We start from the raw sequence: 22,727 nt of genomic DNA on the forward strand, positions 1-22,727 counted from the left end.
TGAGCAAAAATAGTTTTATAATTGTAAATACGTGAAATGTGTTATTTATTAATTTTTGTGTTATTTATTTATATTATTGCCATATGAATGACTGTAAACCTACTTTTGCTCACCCTTGTATATATCATATTTGTAAGTAATAGTATATACAATGCATTATACTATATGTACTATATACTATACCCAAGGATTCTTAACATCTCTGCAACACAGGCAGCTGACCTTATGTTTAAAATTCTGGTGAGTATGAGAATGACAATCAATGCTTCCAGTATTCAATGAGCTAATTTCATTCCACAATGGTCTACATTTTCACCAGGCCATGAAATTTCTTTTTTAGGTCAATTTACTGCAAGAGTCAATTTACTATAAGAGTCAATTTAGCATAGATTTAAAAAATTTTAGTCCTGGAGAGGAGATCTGTATTGACTGTATATATACAGTGTTTAGATATTTCACTACAATTAAAATTTCAAGAGCAATACTTAAATATTCTAAGTAACCATGTAAAGTCAAGAAAATTATTTATCCAAAGCTGTAAAAAGTGATGACACAATGCTTTCCCTATCTTATTTCAAAATTTTTTGCCCCAAGTTTGCTGAGGTATAATTGACAAATTAAATCAAAAGGTATTTAAAGTGTACAGCATGATGATTTGATATACATATACATTGTGAAAGGATTCTCCCTTATCTTGTTTATTATCATCTATCACCTTAAAACTGTTGACAGATTTCTCTTTGTAGAAAGAAAAAGGCCTAAACATCACAAATTTTAGTAATCCCATTTCTCTCAAACTGTTGGTGTAAAAATAGTCATAAGGTATAAACTGTGTGTAGCATCTTCTATAAAATCTATCTTAAAAGAACTCTAAACCCTGGCCAGTTGACTCAATGGTAGCGTGTTGGCCTGGTGTGTGGATGTCCAGGGTTTGATTTCTGGTCAGGGCACACAAGAGAAGCACCCATCTGCATTTCCACCCCGCTCCCTCTTGCCTCTCTCTCTCTCTCTCTTTTTCCCCTCTCTTCTAGCTATAGCTCAATTGCAGCAAGTTGGCCTCGGGTGCTGAGGGTGTCTCCATGACCTTCACCTCAGGCACTAAGAAGAGCTCAGCTGCTGAGCAATGGAGCAAAGCCCCAGATGGGTAGAGCATCGCCCTCTAGTGGGCTTGTCGGGTGGATCCTGGTCAGGGCACATGTAGGAATCTATCTCTGCCTTCCCTCCTCTCACTGAATTAAAAAAATAATAATATCTATGATACTATTGTGGGAGCAAGGGACTGTCATCCTATTCTGAGACAGCACAAAGAGAACTATTCTATTCAAAACAGGTAAAAAGTATAAGCTACTTTTACATGACTTTTAGAACACTGTTAAATGAATGACTTGCATTTAAAGCATTAATTTCCTAAAATGTATTTCAAAACGTGAAGTTAAATGTTAAAAAACACTTTTCCATGAAGTGAAGATGAATACAAAGCTTAATGACAAAGTAAGCAAAGATAATCTCCGAAGCAGGTTTAATATTTTAGACTGTTGCATGTAGGAGTGGATGGGTAGATGCCATCTTTCGTCAATTTGTGAAAATCTGTGTCTGCTGATTCATAAGGGGTTAGTTCATTTGTAGATTTACAGAGTCACTGATAATATATGTAGAAAATAATTGTCTTAAAACTATAAAATGCAGATATTTAAAGATGTTCAATTGCATTCTAAGAAACGTATTACATTTTTGAAATGAATTTATGCATAGAATGACAACTTTGTAACATTTGACTATAATCACACTTTAAAATATTGAAAGATCTTACAAACTGAGCATTTGATATTTAAAAAAATAATTAAAAGAATCTAAGAATAAACTATTTAGAAAATATACTGTTATCTATTTTTTGTACTTGAAGATGACATTGATCTAAACTTAGTCAGAGCTCACAATTTGAATGTTTGTCCCTCAGGACTGGAATAAGTACAAATTTTCTTCCAGTCCCCTGGGTGTGTGGTCTATGTAGAGCTTTTAATCACACAAAAGTTTGTGACTTTCATCACAATCAAAATTGCAACCATTTAAATAATATCTAGTTAATCGATTTGTTCCACAGTTTACAAAAAAAAAAGTTACTTTTTTTTTGTTGTTGTGATGACAAAGAGACTCTTGGGATTCCTGAAAATAGTGACTTAACAAAAATCCTCTAGGCTTTTTAGTCTCTTCCATTTCACAGAACACCCACATAACGTTCCCCGGGGATGAGTTTTCAGTAAAGCAGTGTTAAAAAACTAGGGCTTCTCAAATCTTGTGTACATATACATCATCCTAGAATCTTGTTATAATGAAAGGTCTGCTTTTGTAGGTTTTGGAGGAGGGCCTATAAAATGCTGCAGTTTTTAAAAGTTCCCAGGTAATAGTGAAGACACTGGTCTGAGGACCACACACTGCACAGCAAAACTCTGTTTCACTATAGAAACCTTAATTGCTCTTGTAGATATCACAAGAACAAAAATATGATTTGCTTTTCTGAGTACCGATCACAAAAGTTAAGACAGTCATGTTCAGTTGGGGCTTTTTCCTGACTACAATAATCTTCAAATAATGATTTCTTAAAAGTCTGTGAGACTTTAAAGGGGATCAAATGAAGCTACTTCATGCTGTAGTTGAGGAAAACGAGGGTTAGGAAAGTTGAATATATGCCCAAGGTCACAGAACTATCAGCAGGATGTGCGCTAGAACCTAGGAAATCTGCTGACTGCTTTAATAAAGAAATCTTAATTTCTTTGGCATTTCCATTTATTATATTCTTCCTGACACAAAGCCTAAGCACGAGTCAATAATGATTAGAATTTCACCTTTTGATGCTTGCAATCATTTAAATGACAGCAGTATCTTTGGACTTACTGACTGACTTTGCTAGCAGCTAAAACTCACAGTAGGCAACTATCTCCTACAATAACAAGAGTATTCACACATCCTCTTTCTTCTAGAGTCCACTTGCAGTTTCATTATGGACATTTTATTTCTTAATTTTGAGAACCTGGGGAGAAGAGTGGACAGAGATATGAGTAGGTCATCAGTTAAAAGGCAAGGGTTGAATTTGTAAAAGGTTGTGGCAAAGTAAGCAGCAAATGGGAAAGAGCGAAGGGCATCAATATTGATCTTGCCTCTCATCTTTCCCTCTGTCTTTTTGCTTGCAGGTTTCTATTGTGCAGTCTTTCAAACAAAATACTTTATTTATGCTGTGACTGATGTAACACTACCGAACTAGTCCATCATCTGCTAATTTGGTTCAATTAAAAACTGGTCATAGGGAAAAGCCTGGAAATCAAGCTAATTTGGAAACACAGCTTCCAATTAATTCATGTGTTGTTCATTTACATCTCCTCGTCTAAAGAACAGGTTTCAGGGTGCTGATTTTTATAGGTGGCTCCCCCCGCCCCCAAGATTCCTGCATTCCTCTCTATGACCACTTTTGGTTGAGTCCCTGAAGAAAGTAGAGTTGGGCTTTTTCTCCCTTCTGTAAGGCAATTGTTAATACACTTATAGAAGATTGTCTAAGATTTCCTGCAATCCTGAATTAGAAAACCTTCACTGCACAGCTAGAGCCACCATTTATAAAGTATTTACACATTGCATGTCCCTGTACTAACATGCTTACATTCTCAACTAATCCTTACAACACTGTGTTAAGCACTGTTATTATCCCTGTTTTGTAGTTGAGGAGCCTTCACATTTAAACGATCAAGTAAAATGATCAAACGTTGTGAAGCAACAAGAGACAGTATGGGATGTGAACCAGAGTCTGCCTGATCCCAGCAACGACTGATACTGTCATCCACTATGCTTTACTGAGATTTATGTCTTGAGTAAGTCAAAATTCTGGAGACAACAATGAGAAAACAATAATTTCCTCCACCCCTAACTTTTCCTCCCCCGCCACACAAGTTGTTGCAGGCAGGTAGGTAGGTGTTCCGCTCCCTATACTTAGCGTCTCCCACGCCCTCTGCAATTTTTCCTTTTGCTGCTGGCGGCGTCAGAGAATGGTACTGCAGCTGGTGAGTGGGCAGGTGCAGCCACCATCTGCTCTAGGAGTCCACGTGCGCAAAAGAACTTCGCACCCAGGACCTGTCCCGGGCACCACGGATTCCACAACCTGCCTGGGACACGGCTAACCCCGCCCCCTCGCGGTGACGACTGGCTGAACCCTTCCCAGGGAAAGGTTCTGATTAATGAAGACGGCTGTCCCCTCTGTAAGTTACGGCGAGATACCTCTAAGGAGCTGAGACCCGCCAGGTGTGTGTGAATGGGGGCTGCAGTTCTTCCTGCCCGAAGGGTCCTTGAGAAGCCTGTTTGTTTTTCCCGGCGCCTGTCTCCACCTAACCCTTTCTCTCATTGGCCATCCCTGGTGGGCGGCTGCGTTTCCATTGGCCGGGGGGCGGTGTCTGTCTGGCCCGGGTGGGGGCGGGGCCTCTGCCGCGCTGAGCTTGCCCTTGTGTCTGGTGCTCTGTAGAGCTGCCGCCGCTGCCGCTGCCGCTGCCGCCTCCGCCGCCGCCGCTGCTGCTGCTGCAGCCTGAGCATCCGGGAGCCGCCGCCGCCGCCGCCGCCGCTAAAGCCGCTTCCACCGCTGCCACCTCCCCTCCCAGGACCCCGAGACACACCGAGCGCGTGCGGCGGCTGCTGCTTGCCTGCGCCCCCTCTCCCGCCGCCCCTCCCTGCCGTGACCTACCCACTCCTCGTAGCCCTCGTCCGCACCTTTCCGACACCCAGCCTCGCTGCACCACCTGCTCCGGCGGCTTCGGCCGGCGCTGGGACTTGCCGTGCGCGCTGAGAGGAAGGCGAGCGCCGACCCTGTACCTGGCGGACGGGCTGTCGCGGCTGCACCACCAGCAGGAGGAGGAAGAGAAGAAACTACTTCGCCCACCGAAACCCCGTTCTGCGGGTGCTTCGCCGCTGCCGCTTCTGCTGCTGCCGATCCGCGTCCGCGGGTTCGATCACCGCAGCGGCGGGGACCGTGGGTCCGGCGGGCGCCGCGAGGAAGACCCCGGCCGAGCCCTCCACTCGGGTGCCCCGCTCACCAGCAGCTCCTTGCCCCCCAGTTCCTTCCCAGACCCTTTTAGAGAAGGGACCATGATTTGGAAACGCAGCGCCGTTCTTCGCTTCTACAGTGTCTGCGGGCTCCTGCTACAAGGTAATCCCCGCCCCGCCGCGGGGAGCATCAACTTCACGCCCATTCCTCATCATCCCCACTCCACCCCGTATTTCTACTCACCCCTTCCAGTCCCCAGACGTTCCCACCCCTTCCCCCTGCTCCCCGGCGCAGCAGAGGGCAGTGGCAGTGGGCTCCAGCCCCTCGGATCTCTGGCGCTGGCTCAGCCCTGCTCTTCTACAGTCAGCCCCTTCGGCGGCACCTTTCGCCTCTCCGTTCACCTGAGCTTCCCACGTCTCGCACTCCGGCCCCGCAACAGCCCCCCCCCCCCAGCCCCACGCCTTTTGGCTGGCAACTTGTGCCTCCTCTGAACATGCCACCCTCCCACCGCCCCCCACCAGCACGCTCCTGACCGACCCTCTCCATCGCTTGTCATCTCTTGAACCTCCCCCTTTTCGGGTGGCCTTTCCCTTTCCCTTTCTCCCTCTTCCCACCATCATCGTATCCTGTGTCTTTAAAAAGTGAGTGAGAGTCTGGGAGCGAGCTACCGAGACGGCGAGGACAGCAGCAGCGGCAGCACCGTGTGCATTGCAATAACATCCCCGGGGTGGGGGGCATGCATTGTGAGACTTGTCATTCACCGAGGAAGAGAGAGGAGACTGTTTCTGGGGTTTGAAAAAAAAGAAAGAAAGAAAAAGAAAGAAAAGGGAGAAAAAGGAGAAATAAAAAGAGAATGAATAAACTAAGAAATTAAAAAAAAAAAAGAGGGCGAGAGGAAGGGAAACATTAAAAGAACCAAAGCCACTTTATCAACAAACCGACTTTTTACAGTCCGTGGGGTTTCCTTTTTCTTTTCTTTCAGTCAAGAAATATACGAACCCTAATAGTTACTTTCTGCTAGGGATTTTCGCTTTGATTCCCTATCTCTCCCTTCGCTCTCTGCCACTTCTTCCCGTAATTAATATCACCCTTGCACGTGAAATGTAAGAACCCGTGTGACCGCAGTAGAGGGAGAACCGCACAGAACACTGTGATTATGCAAATCACTGGGTTTGGATACAAAGTGGCTAGGGACCTGGGATGCACTTTTTCCCCAGACCCTCTTGGAGGAGGGAGGAAGGGACTGTGTGGGATTGGGAGGACGATGCTGATTATGAAATAAATGACAGTGTTTGGAGTAGGAGTGCACGGGAGAGCACGCTTTGGGAGGGGGGAGCGGTGGAGGCAGAGGCGGCATTCTAGGACTGGGTGGGCAGGAGCTGTAGGGGGAAGATTGTTGCTTTGAAGAGAGGAGCGGTAGGGATGTGGCTTGAGTGTGAGATTCATGGAGAATGGGTGTGAAATGATGGTCGATAGCATATATATATATATATATATATATATATATATATATATATATATATATATAATTTTAAAGCCAGGTAACTCGTGGTTTCTTATTAAATCTTTGCCCACCTCTAACTCCTCTGTCATCATTTGTGTATTTGTGGGCAAAGATAAGTTGAACAAATTCATTTATGTCTGGGTAAAAGGAATCTGGAAGTAAAACACATGCAGACACACAGTCGTGCAAAACCCAATCGGCCTTTGGAGGATTTAAATGAGGTCAATGAACCATCTTTCAGCAAGTTCTTGGAATGCATCCTTTCTCCTGTCCTCCGCAGGGATATAGACCGGGACCGTCTTATTTATGCATATATATGAATAGACAAGAAGAGACAGTGAACAGCATTTTCATGAATTAACTACCTGACCTTGCAGAGATATTTTTAGACGATTTTGTGGTAATTTTGTGCATTTTATGTTGGATGTAAATTCGGATATGTCATGTGCCAGAATCTCCTAGAAGCAGACAGCCCATTCTTCCTGCTTACGCTGCCTCGTCCCATTTCCCACCGCTCGCTCCCCCCACCCTTGCACAAGTAAACCGGTAGCTGGCTGACACATTACTTGGGTTTCTAATCCGTGCTGAAACGCCCTCCCAGAGACCCCACTTCACCTCTCAGTAACTTGCATTTTTTCTGCGTGTGTGTGTGTGTGCGCGCGCGCGCGCTCCCGGCGCACGAGCCACGCCGGGTATGGGAATGTTATGTGGGGAAATCAGTTAATTTGGTGATTGTAATGAAAATTCGACACCGCTGGATGTGTTTTCCCTGCCAGTCTGTGTGTGCTGGCCTCAGCACGTCACTGCACGCACTGCTGGGCCGGTGCGAGAAGATTATGTATTAGAGAGCATGTGGGAAATGGACTGCATTTGGGGGTCGCCTCCTCTTTGCCTTGAACATTTCCCTGTGAATTGTCTATTCAGTGCAGTGCAAAATAACTGTGTGCTGGCGCCTCTCTCTCTCTCTCTCTCTCTCTCTCTCTCTCTCCCCTCTCTCTCTCTGTCAGCCTGGAGGAGGATTTACTTTCTCTACCCTGAACATTCCATCAGCTGCATTCTCTTTTACTAAGGGCATGGCTCTTTTTATTAAGTATGTAAACCAATGATTAAGACAGTGTTGCTTTCACAGCGGACTGCGTGGGGGTGGAAGGCGCGTGGTGTGCCAGGGGAAATGCACCACTGCAACCAGCAGCAGCACCAGCAGCAGGTCCAAATAAATAAATAAATAAATAAGTGTCCAAAACAGCAAGCAAGGAAGGAGCACCAGCCCAGTGATATCTGTGTACTTGTGAGCATCTTAGATCAGGCCATATTAATACACTCAAAGAGAGAGAGGCTTTAAAGAAAAAGAAAAAAGAAAAAAAAAAAAAAACTAGAAGGGGGAGGGGGCACAAAGCACCACTGGATTGTCCTCTCATGTTTATGGCCGCCTCACATTTATCAAACACTGCTCTACCGACACATCACACTTTGTTGATTTTGTCTGTTCCTGCTCAAACAAATTGCTCGTGCCTCCCTTGTCTTAGTCTTGTCTGAAAACATTGCTTCAGGGTTCAGGTGTATGTTTCTCCCACTGCCTTACTGGTTTATTGGGATTTGGTGAGGTTGTCAAGTGAAAGCTTTATTTCCTGGACACAGATTAAATACTTAACAGGTCTTTCCCTTCTGTGTGCAGGGAAGGCAGGCTAGGAAGGGTGGTAGGGGAAATAATGAGCAACTGACTTTGGCTAGGGGGAGTCTGCTCTGCCTGCTAGTAGTTATGACTAGGCAAATACTATAGGCAGTCTACAGCTTCTTATTTTTTAGTTTTCTTAGCAGTATCATGGTATACAATCATTTAATACTAAGCAGTTTATGGATCCTTTGTATTATTATCCCCTTTCTTGCAGTGTGCTTTACCTTGTACAAGAAGACTCATTTGAACATGTCATCTTTGTGTTTTCAGTGTTTTATATGTCACTATTTTTTTTTTACACTTTATGAGAAGCAAAATCAGTCTGCTGGCTTGATAATATATAGAATGGTGAACCAGTGGTAAGAACTGAGACAGTGATAAAATGAGGAAAGCAAAAAAAAAACACACACAAAAAAAACGCTTAAATAATTTTATTTACAACACCGACTTATTTGTCCCCAGTGGGTCTTTCTGAGATAAACAGAAAATAAATATGTTTCTGACTAAAGTATAACTTGGAATTAGACTACTTAGAGTACTACAAAGTATAACTTGAAATCTGATTCAGTGTTAAGCTATGGGGCATCCTTTCTTATTTTTTCTCCATCACAGACAGGAAAAATCTGAGGTAAGGGCAAGGGACACTTGAGAGAAATGAATTTCTTTAAAGTGAGGAGTGTAAAAGCATGCCACCTGTAACTAAGTTTGACCTCTCTTGGCTACAGAGTGGATACAGTTCAATTGCTAACCCTTGCTGAAGCTGTATCCCTTTCCAAGCCTGAGGAGGCACTGCAAAGATGGAGACTGTCTTAAAAAGGCAAAAAAAAAAAAAAAAAAAAAAAAAAAAAAAAAAAAAGAGTGGTGGTCGAAATATAATGAGAAAATAGACATGCCTCGACCCTGATTTTGTTGTGAACTGTATTTCCTTTCTTGAGTTTATCTTAGGCAAAAAGACATCCAACATAAATACTGAGGTTTAAGTTTTCTTTTTATGTATTTATTATTTATTTTGCCATGGAATATTCTGGTAAATGATGTTATGTTCAGAAAGAAAGATCTTCAAATTAAAGGTCAATTGGACATACATATTACTTGGCTGGGTGTGTTTCATTAACTTCCTCTTATATTTTTAGAAAACGCATTATAATATAAAATGCACCAATGAACAATAAATAAAATACTGGTAACTTACTACTTCCTAAAAGGTTTCTCCCACTCTTTTACCTTTGTGAAATAACCTTAGTCTTGTCGAGCTTAATTCTAATACTGAAGGGAGTCGCTAGGATATATATAGCTCAGTCTTCTCTTTTTTGATTAATAGCCCAAACTTTGAAAAATAGAGTCGATATATAAAAGACAATGACTATGACTTAAATACCAGATGCTTAGTAATTAAGAAAATCTCCCCATAAATATGAGTAGTTTCTGGACCAACTTTGCATTAAGATATGAAAGCTTACTTTATTGTTGTCTCGTTTGTACAACTATCAGGACTGTGAGAACATAACATGGCGAAGGTAAGCATCAACTGAGATGGCCCCTTCCTACCTTCTTCATTAGAAATAAGGCATTTGAAAGCTATTTGCCTCACATTTAAATACTGAGATGATGTCGTTTTACTTAAAGAAAAAAAATTACTTAAATTACTTAAAGAGCAAATGGAACTTCAAACATGTTGGAAGACATCTTAAAACATGCATTTTAAAGTGGCCTAAAAGTCAAACTCAAATTGTATCAGTTTTCTTTTCCAGATAAGTATTCTACAGGGTATTAGATGATTGAGACAAGTAAGATTTACTTTTTACAAAGGACTTTGGGTATATTAATAATATAACATAGACCTGTCATATTGATATTTTATTTGATCATACTGATGTGTGTTCTGTGAGATTTATTGAGAAAGAACCCTTCTTTAATAGACTTTGCTAAACCTCCTTGGTATAATTGCCTATCGAATGGCAGCTGGTTGAATAGGTTGAGAAGGCAGTGAGAAGGGAAATCAAATGCCAAGAAGCAGAATTCGCAAGCTGAAGTCAGAAGCCCTTTGTATAATTGAAAGAGACTGGTTTGTTTACTCTCTAATATAGCTCTCTTGTGCGATTATTAAACTTAAGCTTCTTGAGGGCAAGCCCTGAGCCTTACTTATCCGTTCAGTCTTCTTATTCTATATTTAGTAGATGCATAATAAATAGTATTGGACTGAATAATAGGCATGTCCCAGTTCTGTTGGAGTTAAATGGTCCCTTCTCTGTATAATATATCAGCACTCATACTTTGTTAAGTAATGTACTAAGAGTTCATTTGAACATTTTGTAGGCTTTATTAATTTAGAAAACAGTTTTCCCATAGAAAAGTAACATAAAAACAGCTCTTGATATAAATCTTTAAATAAACACAATCTGATCAGTTGGTCTTAACATTGTTTTCTGACTCATTTTTTTTAAATTAAAAATCCTAGAAATATTGCATTAGATTAGATTACAACCTCATTCCATGAAAAAATGAGGGGCAAGATTTAAATTTACTGACTTAAGGTAAAATACTGAAAAGGACAAGTTCCTTGCCACCATTTTATTTGAAAATGTCAAGCATCTTTGGAGTGCAGTTTTGTAGTATCCAAAAAAAAAAAAAGACATCTTCTGCAAATTCCTTACATAAAGTGGTGGCTGAGGAATAGCCCAGAGCTGTGGCTGCTGAAGCCCCCTGCTGTGTGAGGATGCAAATGGCATCTCAGGCCTGATGTGCTCTGCTGCGACTGCAGAGGCTCAGGAGAGCAGTCATGTGGCATGGGTGGACTGGGGAGTCTTTTCCCAGCTTGTAGTGGATAGGAACCAGCCTTCAGCTTTCTATGACCAGGAATAATCCAGAGAGTATTGCTACTCACGTGATCTTGTGACGGAGAACAAGAGAACACATCTTTTGTTTGGAAATGAATGTAATAAATAAATCCTAATAAAATGATCAATGTTTTCATCAAATGGTGAAAGAACTAGTTTTTGTGAAAACTATCAGAAACATGGGTCAGTTTAATGAAGATAAATAACAAAGTTAAAGTAGGATTTCTACGCAGTTGTTTACATGCTTTGGGCCTGATAAGTGTTGGGCTAGGAGATGTTCTGTTATCCTATTTTTAGTGAATAAAGAATCAGTCCCTTGGTTGTTTTTTCTTTTTTCTTATTGGAGCATTTCCTGTATTATGAAAATATGGTAGTTTGTTTTTTTTAAAGAGGGATTAAATGTTCACATAGTTTATTTAGGTCCTCAAGTGGAATTTCTGTTAACGTCAAATCAGTAGAGGCTATGTCTTGTATGAACAGTAATATTTATCACAAAGGCAAAAACATCTAGTAGATTGCTTCATAAAAGTAAGAATTGTGGACCAGTTCTTAAGGGGCAGCCTATCATGAAAGCCTGTCAGATAACAGTAACTAATACAGCTTTGGCTTTTTTTCCATTTCACTTGCTATAGAAAGAAATAATTGAACATATTCTGCATGCGGATTTTCATTCAAAAAATGATTCCAGTTGGTCCTGTTAATGTGTTCAGTGGGTTTCTTGAAGCAGGTCTGAGATTGTTTTCATTTTAGAAGTATGCAGCATAATTAAAAGTTAGAAAAGTAAATACTCTAGTAAATTAGATATCGGTTAAATATTAATGCCAAAATCAGAAATGTAATAATTGAAAAGGGAAATGTTCCTCAATCATTTATCTCTATATGCACATAAATATAAGTTGAAAGTGTACAGTTTATTTTTAGAACTGAAGGATATCTTTATAATTTTCATCAGTAATCAAAGTTTGGGGCTCTCAGAGATGATGTGTAAGGAAAAGGCAAGAATTTGTTTGTACTCATTATTTTCTTTTACCTTTTTTATGAAAGTGAACATATATTTTTAATTATGTTCTCTTAGGCTGTACCAGTGGTTAACTTCTCCACTGGAAAAAAAAAGCACACACAAGCCAGGTTGGTGATTTCTGAGCAGGCAGCAGAGCTGAGCATGTGTTCTGGATCTTCCCTCGTGTTCATGAAGCTGCGTGAGGAGAACCTACTGCCACCTGAACAGACACGAGGCTGAGGTTGTACGAGAACCGCCAGGGAGAGAGCTGGCCAATTAATTATTCACATTCTATTTTAGAGGACTTTGAAGTAAATATGAAGGCCATCATTATTCAACTTTGGGGATAACACTGTCTGAGTCAGCAAATAGTTTTTACTTGAATATTTAAAATATCTTTCAGCCATCGGAATGCTGAAGGGGAAGCCCCTGGTTAGTCATAGTTAAACAGCTTCTCTGGAGGCTAGCTATTGAACGTCATTAGGGATTGTTTAGGAAATAAAAAATAAACATCCTTTTACTTTGAGGAACATAAAATCTTAGAGCTAAGTGTGTTCTGCAAATGATTTCACATGAAAAAACAGAAGTCTTTTTATAGGTCAAATAGACCCCCCCCTTATAAGTATATTTATATTTGACAATGGCTTATTTACAGTAACTGTGCATTGTTTATCTAAAGGCATCTTTGGGAACTCAGGGAGAAAGCACCTTTCCTGATGAGGCTGTGCTGCTGACAGCTTACTGTATAGCTGCTCCATTGATTTGGTGTAATTTATAAAGCCAATTAATTTGTTCTTGTAAAGAAATATTTTTAGCTTCTCTGCTAAAATTGTGGGCATTCAAAAAGGCACGTGCCTTTCTTAACACTTACTTAAACATCAAGAACAAAAATTTATAGTCCGTAAAATATGTTTTTACTTTCTTCATAAATTCGTGTTTTACACTAGCTTGTCCTAACTCCCCCCCCCCCCCGGGAAAACATCCATGACATACACCTTGCGTTCATTCTCATACCTTACATGTCTTCTGCTTTCCAATCTGCAGTAGTGCTAAGGTTGTAATGAGAAATTCTTAGAATATTTATATTTAAAAGCAAATAAGAAAATGTACAATCAGCATCTCATTTAATTGTCGTTCCTTTATTGCTATTTATTTTATGTGTTGAAGTCAGAATAATAACTCGGCTTCTTTAACACTCTCCAGGAATAGAATATCTATCTCCCCCACTCCTGACCATGCTACCAATCTGAGAGACCCACTAAAAGAAATTAAAGGGGGGAATGAAGGAAAAAGAGAGGGAGTTTTGCTAATACCTCTCTATGGAATACATACAGAAGGGTGTCTTTCTTTTTACCCTCCAAGGCCAGGCAAGTACCCCAATGTTTTAGCAAGGTTAAATCATGTATAGCATGCTTTTACTTGTTTTTGTTATTATGAGTGCATAGTGTGCGAGTTCAACCTCCTTAGACTCATAATAAAAATGGCAAAAAAGAGGAGAGAAAGAATATGAGCCAGCCAGCCAAACACACACAGAACTGCCTGGCAAAGGCTACTAAATTAGCATATGCTAGGCTGAGTATGTCCCTCTGTTGTTACATAATCCCTTTCTAATAGGAAATCAGTTCTCATACTTAACCCTTTCAGGAGTTTTGGAATTCTCCCACTGATAATATTTTTTTATTTTGTTTTATTTATTTTCTCACGAACTGGGTAAATCGCCTATTGAGGGGCTTTGATGTCAAATTCAGTTTTTCTCTCTTCCGTCCTTCTGTATACAAATGTTCCATTCTGTGCCCAACTTCAGGATTCAAGAATCAACTTTTCTATAGCTTCCACTGAGAGGATCTAATTAGCATTTTAGGCTCTCTTTACTCATGTGCAGCTTTCTTTAGAAAATGTATTAGTTCTATGAGGTCCCCCTACGGATTCATAATACTCTGGTTTGTTGCATGTACTGCGATATTCAGTGTGCCTTAATTATGCACGTGTCCTCATTTCAAAGCCTTTTCAGGGATCATGTGGGATAGAACAGGGGTCTGGCTGTAAATTCACTGTCATGTGTTAATGTGTAGGTGGTATTCAGAGAAGGATGTTTCTGAAGGCAATTATATATCTGACTCCAGGATAGCAAGCAGTTACTCACATTCTGCACTAACTAGTTACACTGCCAAGGCAGAATGAAATTCACCATTGTGATACATAATACCGTATCTGTTGTTTCTCAATAGTTCTTTGCAGTGGGAATGAAGTTCAATAATGAGTGAAAATGTGTATCCGTTTTCCTGAATAGGGATTGTTCCTTTCACTCTCGCAAACAAATAGAAGAATCAGAAATTGTTCCTAAATCAATACACTATTCCCTAACCAGCCCATTAACACATTTTGCTATGGTAGGATCTTGAAGTTATGCTGGTTATTATTTCAAGCTATAGATTTTTTTTTTAGATCGTATTAATTGCCTGCAATCTTCATGAGCTGCCAAATGTCATTGCATTGCTATATTTGAAGTATTTTCAGTGTTTGATTTAGTTGCAATTTGAACAACTATCACAGTATATAGAAACATTGAACTCATTCTCAAGCATCCTATGCAGAGGGAGGAAGGAAGGAACACATACACGCGCACACACACACACACACACACACACACACACAGATTTCTTTTTAAAATAGGGATAGCTTCAAGAACTGGCTCATATAGGGCATCACCATTTATAAAGAAGGTATTTTCCTTTATTGCATGAGTTTGACTTGAGAGTGTACTTTTATTCATTGTACCTTTCACTTACTTGTATACCTCTATGTTATATCAAAAAGTGAGTTTAATTAGTAAATACAACTGTTATTTTTTTAATTACTATTATGATAAATATGTTTTATAAGTTTATATATTGACAATTTTAACTAATTTTTATTTTATTATTTTATACAATTGCATCATTTGAAGCCATATTATTATTAATGGTATTTTAAAAACTACTATTGTTCAGGAATGCATAGGAATATTTTCTTTTTTATTGAGAATTTTTTTTACCAGAATCTCATCTATTTGTTTTAGTAGATAAAAGAATGCCACCTGCCCTTTATTGATTATTTTAAGCATTTATGTCTTCAGTTAATGTGAAAAATAAGTATTATTTTGTTTATGTTATGATCTGTACAACTCCTTTGTATATTTTTATTACAACATTTGGAATTTTAGGTGTTTGTCTATTTTTCTCTTCTAATGGAGTATAAGCTGCTAGAATACAGGGTCTTAGTCTTCATTTTATTTCAAGTGCCTAATCAAATGTCTCATCTGTGTCTTTTTTCAATGTTTTTATTCCACTGATTGATTAGTTTTCTTCCAATCCATTTAATTTTGTCACATCTCTTTAATTGCATCTAAATAATACTTAAGTATTTATGTTATAACTGCCAAAATGCCAATACAGTATACAAAACAGAATAAATATTTGCAATGAATTTTCGTTTGTATGTAATATACAGAGAGAAGACACAAATGGGTACTAAGAAACAAACAATTCTAAATAATGACATACTTAACAAAAATATGGACTCATTGCTTTCAGTTGGGGTAGTCAGTTCAATTTTGCACTGAAAACATTTGTCTCACAGCTTTGAGAAATTTCTTTCCAATTTCTCTGGGCTTCTTGATCTCTTGTCTTTTTCTTTTTCTTCTTCTTCTTTTTTTTCTTTTTCTATTTACTGAAGGCTTAAATTCTTAGCCTCAAAAATATTCCTGATGATGACTTTGGGTAAACATGAAGCCAAATCATCTTACTGTTTTACTTAGCATAGCTGGTATTTCTGGATAAATATATAAACAAAAGAATTACAAACTGACCTTGATCTGCCAGATTATCATGTGGATTGACCTGCATTTGTTATTGCCAAGCTATAGGGTAGGTTCTCCTAATGTCTCTGAACTATAGACTCAGAATACATTTTTCTCAGTTTAACTGGGGGAATCCATCCCTTTTATTTAAAAGGCCTTTTAAAGAAAATCCTAAATACCGTGCGTGTTTTTAAATGCTTTTTTACTTCTGCAAATGAGGACACCTGTTTGCTATGGATGAATTTGATTTATTTACCTTTTTATATTAAAAGGCAGTGGGAGGTTGGTTGGAAATATTAACTGATTTTGAAGAGAATTTATATATAGTTACTGGGACCCAAATGCCATGGGAGAAAAGACTTTACAATTTGTATTGACTCTATTTCCACATAAAATGTTTTACGACTGCTTTTTCTAAAACGTATCAGTGAAATGTAGCTTTTCTTAAGTCTTTTAGTTTTTCTTCAGATTTAAAAATCAGTTTCCTTGATATCTTTTGGATTTTATTTGAAAATATATTATTAACTAGGACTGACTTAAAATTTACCTGACTCCAGGTGTTGAAATTATTATGCCATCCTTATGTTGAAATACACATTTAGTAAATATCTAAAGTAGATTCAATGAGCTCCATTCATTAGGGATTATTGCCACTTTCTGAAGCTGATATTAAAAGTATATTCTTCCATAGCTTCTTTTATCTTGCTTTATGCCAAGACGTGTCTGTATGATGCAATAGCCACAGAAGAAAGCCTCCTTCTTTAATGTGACTTCTGTTTGACCCTTGCTGATAAACTTTCCAGTGCCTAGAGCAAGGGTCCCCAAACTTTTTACACAGGGGGCCAGTTCACTGTCCCTCAGACCATTGGAGGGCTGGACTATAAAAAAACAAACTATGAACTAATCCCTGTGCACACTGCACATATCTTATTTTAAAGTAAAAAAACAAAACGGGAACAAATACAATATTTAAAATAAAGAACAAGTAAATTTAAATCAACAAACTGACCAGTATTTCAATGGGAGCTATGCTCCTCTAACTGACCACCAATGAAAGAGGTGCCCCTTCTGGAAGTGCAGCGGGGGCCGGATAAATGGCCTCAGGGGGCCGCATGTGGCCCACAGGCTGTAGTTTGGGGACCCCTGGCCTAGAAAATAAGAGGGAATGTAGCTTGGGAGGCAATTTTAGTTGACTATTTTACTGTTTTGATAAAAAGCCATTTTAGTGTGTTCCTGAATTTTATTTATTATATTGAGGATCTTCCTATAAATGTATGATTAAAAATGACATATCTTAATGTCTTCTGTGTAACCACATGGTATGTGAAACACTAGAAATGTGAGGAAGAGTTACAGCTTCATAACTCTCAACATTTTTAGTCATAATGAGCCACTCAGAAATTGATTTTTTCAGTGTGATATAAGAAGGAAGGACATTTCCCTGTTATTTTAAAAGATAAACTGTTTCAGAGGAACATTATTGTCCAGAGTGAACATATTAAATATTATATGATACCTATAGTATCAAAATAATATTGTAATAAGTGCATTGTCTTTATAGAAAGATTTGATGCTAACTAGCATGAAAAAAGAAGTTATATTCAATAACATTTATGAATATGTTTTTAAAGGTCACGTAAAATTGACAGAGGATAGTTTCATATCCACTGGCTTTCTTTTTTAACATAGAAGTGCTATGGCTGAGATAAGACCAATGGTATTGTGAAACGTCAGTTCTCCATATCTTTTCACATCCATGAAATAGCTAAGATAAAGATGTTGGTAGAGATATTGGTCTGTAGTTTTTTTTTTTTTTGTGCCATCCTTGCCTGGTTTTGGTATAAGGGTTATGTTTGCCTCATAAAATGTGTTTGGAAGTATTGCTTCTTCTTCAATTTTTTGGAAGACTCTCTGTAGAATAGGAACCAAGTCTTCTTTGAAGGTTTGATAAAATTCACTGGTATAGCTGTCTGGGCCTGGACTTTTATTTTTGGGGAGGTTTTTAATGGTTTTTTCTATTTCTTCTCTACTAATAGGTCTGTTTAGGCTTTCTGCTTCTTCTTGACTCAGTCTAGGAAGGTTGTATTGTTCTAGGAATTTATCCATTTCTTCTAGGTTGTTGAATTTAGTGGCATAAAGTTTTTCATAGTATTCTACAATAATTCTTTGTATATCTACAATGTCCGTGGTGATTTCTCCTCTTTCATTTTGGATTTTGTTTATATGAGTTCTTTCTCTTTTTTCCTTGGTAAGTCTTGACAAGGGTTTGTCAATTTTGTTGATTTTTTCAAAGAACCAGCTCCTTGTTTTATTAATTTTTTCTATAGTTTTTCTGTTCTCTATTTCATTTATTTCTGCTCTGATTTTTATTATCTCCTTTCTTCGCCTGGTTTTGGGTTGTCTTTGTTCTTCATTTTCTAGTTCCTTAAGGTGTGAAGTTAAGTGGTTCACTTGGGCTCTCTCTTGTTTGTTCATATATGCCTGAAGTGATATGAACTTCCCTCTTATCACTGCTTTTGCTGCATCCCATAGATTCTGATATGTCGTATTATCATTTTCATTTGTCTGTATATATCTTTTGATCTCTGCACTTATTTCTTCTTTGACCCATGTTCATTGCAGCATTGTTCACAGTGGCCAGGACATGGAAACAACCAAAAAGCCCATCAATAGATGACTGGATAAAGATGTGGCACATATACACTATGGAATACTACTCAGCCATAAGAAATGATGACATCGGATCATTTATAGCAAAATGGTGGGATCTTGACAACATTATACGGAGTGAAATAAGTAAATCAGAAAAAACCAGGAACTGCATTTTTCCATACGTAGATGGGACATAAAACTGAGACCAAAAGACATTGACAAGAGTGTGGTGGTTACGGGGGGAGGGGGGGGAGGGAGAGGGAAGGGGGAGGGGGAGGGGCACAAAGAACTAGATAGAGGGTGACAGGACAATCTGACTTTGGGTGATGGGTATGCAACATAATTGAACTTTAAGATAACCTGGACATATTACCTTTGAATATATGTATCTTGATTTACTGATGTCACCCCATTAAAAATAAATAAATAAGTAAATAAATAAATAAATAAATAAAAGATGTTGGTAGAGAAATAAGTTCATAGGTTTTTAGATGGTAGAGGTCATAAAGTCAAATTTACTTTAAAGTTTTGTTTTGCTTTACCCAGTTTTATTGACTGTGCAAGTACAGACTACCAACAAAGCAAAACAGATGAGTCTCGAATGATATAATAGCAGAAAGGTACATTTTATAATGCCACAGCTATGCTTGAGGGTTCAATGTGAAGCAGTTAGGAAGAATAATAATCTTTTTTATCTTTAACGATGGTCTTTCTATCAGATAACAGTAAAGCTGATCAGGCATTGGGGATATTTCCTCCTAAGACTTTTGTATCATTGGGGTGTGCCTAGATAAAGAATGGAGGTGACTTAGTGACAGAGGAAGAATGAGAAATATTTATAGATACCCTGACCCTTGAATAAAAGACAAGGGGCAGCCATGCTGGACTATGGTTAGTGTGGGCGTGGTAATGAGGCTGGCCTGGTTCCTTCTCTGGTAGTGACAGTTCTCTATTCTATAGAGGGTAGTAATACCATTAGACTAACTTACACTTGACTTTGGAAAGTGTCCTGCCGCAGCAAGATGTAATAGTTAGGAATAAGGGACCTAAATTCTCCTCTAAGGCATGCCGCTATTTTATTTTATCCCCCCCCCCTTTTTTTTTGAGTTGGGTGAACATCGGTGAATGAAATTATACAGGTTTCAGACGTACAATTTCAGAACATCATCTATACATTGTACTGTGTGTTCACCACCTCCTGTCCAATCTCTGTCCATCATCATTGATCCCTAGTATCTCCTCCACATCCCCCCATGCTCTACTCTCCCTACCAATCACCGTACTGCTGTCTGTTTCCATGAGTCCCCCCTTTGTTTTCTTTTCTGCCTAATCTCTCCAAGCCCTCCAACCAGCCCCTCAACCACTGCCCCGCCCCTGACTGCTGTCAGCCTGCTCTCTATGAGTCTGTCTCTATTTTGCTTGTTAGTTTATTTTGTTCACACATCCGAGTGAAGTCATATGGCATGATTTATTTCACTTAGCAGAATGCTTTTCAGGTCCTTCCATGTTGTCACAAAGGGCGAGATTTCCTTCTTTTGCACAGCTAAGTAGTATTCCATTGTGTAAAGGTGCCACAGCTTTTTAATCCACTCATCTACTGACAGACACTTAGGCTACTTCTGAATCTTGGCTATTGTAAATAATGCTGCAGTGAATGTAGGTGTGCATATGTTCTTTTGAATTAGTGTTTTGGGTTTCTTCAGATAAATTCCCAGAAGTGGAATTGCTGCTTTATAAGGCATTTTCATTTTTTAATCTTTGAGTTAACTCCACACTGCTTTCATCAGGGGATGCACCAACATGTATTCCCACCAAGAGTGGAGAATAGTGGGATCAAAAGAGGAATCTCTCTTTTCCACACCCTCGCCAACATGCCTCGTTAGTTGATTTATTGATGATATACATTCTGACAGATGTGAGGTGATTTCGATTTGCATTTCTAGGATGATTAGTGATGTTGAGAATCTTTTTATATGTCTGTTGGCCATCTGCACACTAGATAGGCATGGTATTTTTTTTCACTTTTTACCTAAAGTAGTTTTATAATATAAATATTAACTGTGTATTCTTAAAATACTAAAATTTAATTTTTTATATCTACCCATGCTTTATTCAGTATTTAAAGTTTGTGCACATATAAAGAGATTTTTATTTTGATACATGTGCATATATACATTCAAAAGCTTTTTTTTTGCTATCAGGAATTTTATAAATTGATTCTGTAGTGATCCATCTGATTGGAGTTTTGGTCAGATTTTCTTTTTTCTTTCATGAAATTATATCAGTACGTCAACTTTGAAAATTAATAAAATTTGCTCTATTAGACTTTATTATTACAAAGTAGACTGAATTAAGTATTGCATTTTTATGTTCAGTTTTGTTTTTCTGTACATTTAATGTGTGTGTGTGTGTAAATTTATTATTGTTTTATTCCATATAGACTTTGGTTTTCTTATAACTTATCCATTCATTGATTCATTTTCCAACAAATACATGTTTGAAGGCAGTGTTATAAAGACAGATTAACAAGATGGAAACAATTTCTGCCCTTATGAAGTTTATAGTCTAGTGTCTGAAACACAGAATAAACAAATCAAAATATGCAATTCTTTTTTTCCTGAAATAAAAATTCCATTTTTTTCAATAGTAACAGAATGTGGGTATTTCAGTGATATATGAAATCAATATCTAACAACAATATTATAAACCTCACTGGACTTTTCAGATTTTTTATTTAAGGTTGGATTAAAAAGCTCTCATTTTCCCGTCATTTATCCTGAAAACATTCTCAGTATGATGCCAATTTCTTCCTTTTTCTATTAATACAACTTGAAAGAAGCTGACAAGTTGCACAAGAAATATTCAAGCAGACTCTATTCTAACTGATTTGTTCAAGAGGATGATTCATTTAATTTCATAAAGGCTTAGTGGGCCAGAACCGATGACCAGGTCAGCAGAGGGAATGTAGGGGAGAAGAGGTCTGTGAGAAAGATCTATGTAACAAGCAACAATATTTAGTTTTTTAGAGCTGAAGTTCTGCTTGAGCAGTTCAGATGTTACCAGCGACAGTCATTTAAAGAGCTGCTGATGCCTCAGGGAAAGTGTTTTTAAAGGGTCCTATCTAGAAACAATGCTCCTTGTACGCTGTCATATATATTAAAACTCTGGCCCTTTCTTATATTACAATACATTGTGCCTGATTAAAACTTGTACTACAATAATATTGCTTCTTGAGAGTGCTGATTAAATGTTGTTCCGGAAATCTGTCTTCTTGCTCAGTCTGCTCTGAATATGATCGAAATATAAATACCAATCACAAGGTAAACAAGGATGGAGAATAGTTGAGAACACCATTTAAAAACTTTTAACATAAAGGCCCTGGCCGGTTGGCTCAGTGGTAGAGCGTCGGCCTGGCGTGCAGAAGTCCCGGGTTCGATTCCCGGCCAGGGCACACAGGAGAAGCGCCCATCTGCTTCTCCACCCCTCCCCCTCTCCTTCCTCTCTGTCTCTCTCTTCCCCTTCCTCAGCGATGCTCCTCCATTGGAGCAAAGATGGCCCAGGCGCTGGGGATGGCTCCTTGGCCTCTGACCCAGGCGCTAGAGTGGCTCTGGTCTCAACAGAGTGATGCTCTGGAGGGGCAGAGCATCGCCCCCTGGTGGGCAGAGCATCCGCCCCCTGGTGGGCCTGCCGGGTGGATCCCGGTCGGGCGCATGCGGGAGTCTGTCTGACTGTCTCTCCCCGTTTCCAGCTTCAGAAAAAATACCAAAAAAAAAAAAAAAAAAAAAAAAAAAGAAAGAAAGAAAGAAAGAAAAAAAAAACTTCTAACATAAAATAAAATTTTATATGCAATATTTAACATGTTAGAAAATACAAAATTGAATAAAGGCTGCAAATATTCTCAATGTCTTTATAGTACTTTTTTTAGTGTTTAAGTTTGATGATCTCAACATGTAAAGGATGTCATATTTCTGACAAATTGTATGGCATTTGGGATATTATTATTTATTGATGAGTGGTGTCTTTGGAGTAGGTGATATATATTATTTAGTAGAGTAAAAAAAAATTTTTTTTGATATATACTTTGGAAATCATAACGGTGGTAGTCTAGCACAGCAGTTTTTAGCCTGTGTGGTGTGGCGGTGGCGTGCCACTAAAAATTTTAAAACATGCCACACCAGACTATTTAGTCAGGGGTACTGACCTC

At 38.7% G+C, this 22,727-nt stretch overlaps 1 protein-coding gene across 3 annotated transcripts in view; it reads left to right on the top strand.

Annotated features, from left to right (window-relative positions):
* Positions 1-4,526: 4,526 nt before the first annotated feature.
* The window catches only part of CADM2 (cell adhesion molecule 2), a 1,158,136-nt gene continuing 1,139,935 nt past the window's right edge, over positions 4,527-22,727 (top strand). For all 3 annotated transcript variants that reach the window (XM_066241147.1, XM_066241150.1, XM_066241149.1), the window contains exon 1: positions 4,527-5,179. In XM_066241147.1, coding sequence (XP_066097244.1) covers positions 5,119-5,179 — 61 coding nt within the window. In that variant the 5' untranslated portion in view covers positions 4,527-5,118. The remainder of the gene's footprint in view (positions 5,180-22,727) is intronic.

The sequence above is a fragment of the Saccopteryx bilineata genome, chromosome 8, assembly GCF_036850765.1.
Source record: "Saccopteryx bilineata isolate mSacBil1 chromosome 8, mSacBil1_pri_phased_curated, whole genome shotgun sequence".
Taxonomy (NCBI): Eukaryota; Metazoa; Chordata; class Mammalia; order Chiroptera; family Emballonuridae; genus Saccopteryx; species Saccopteryx bilineata.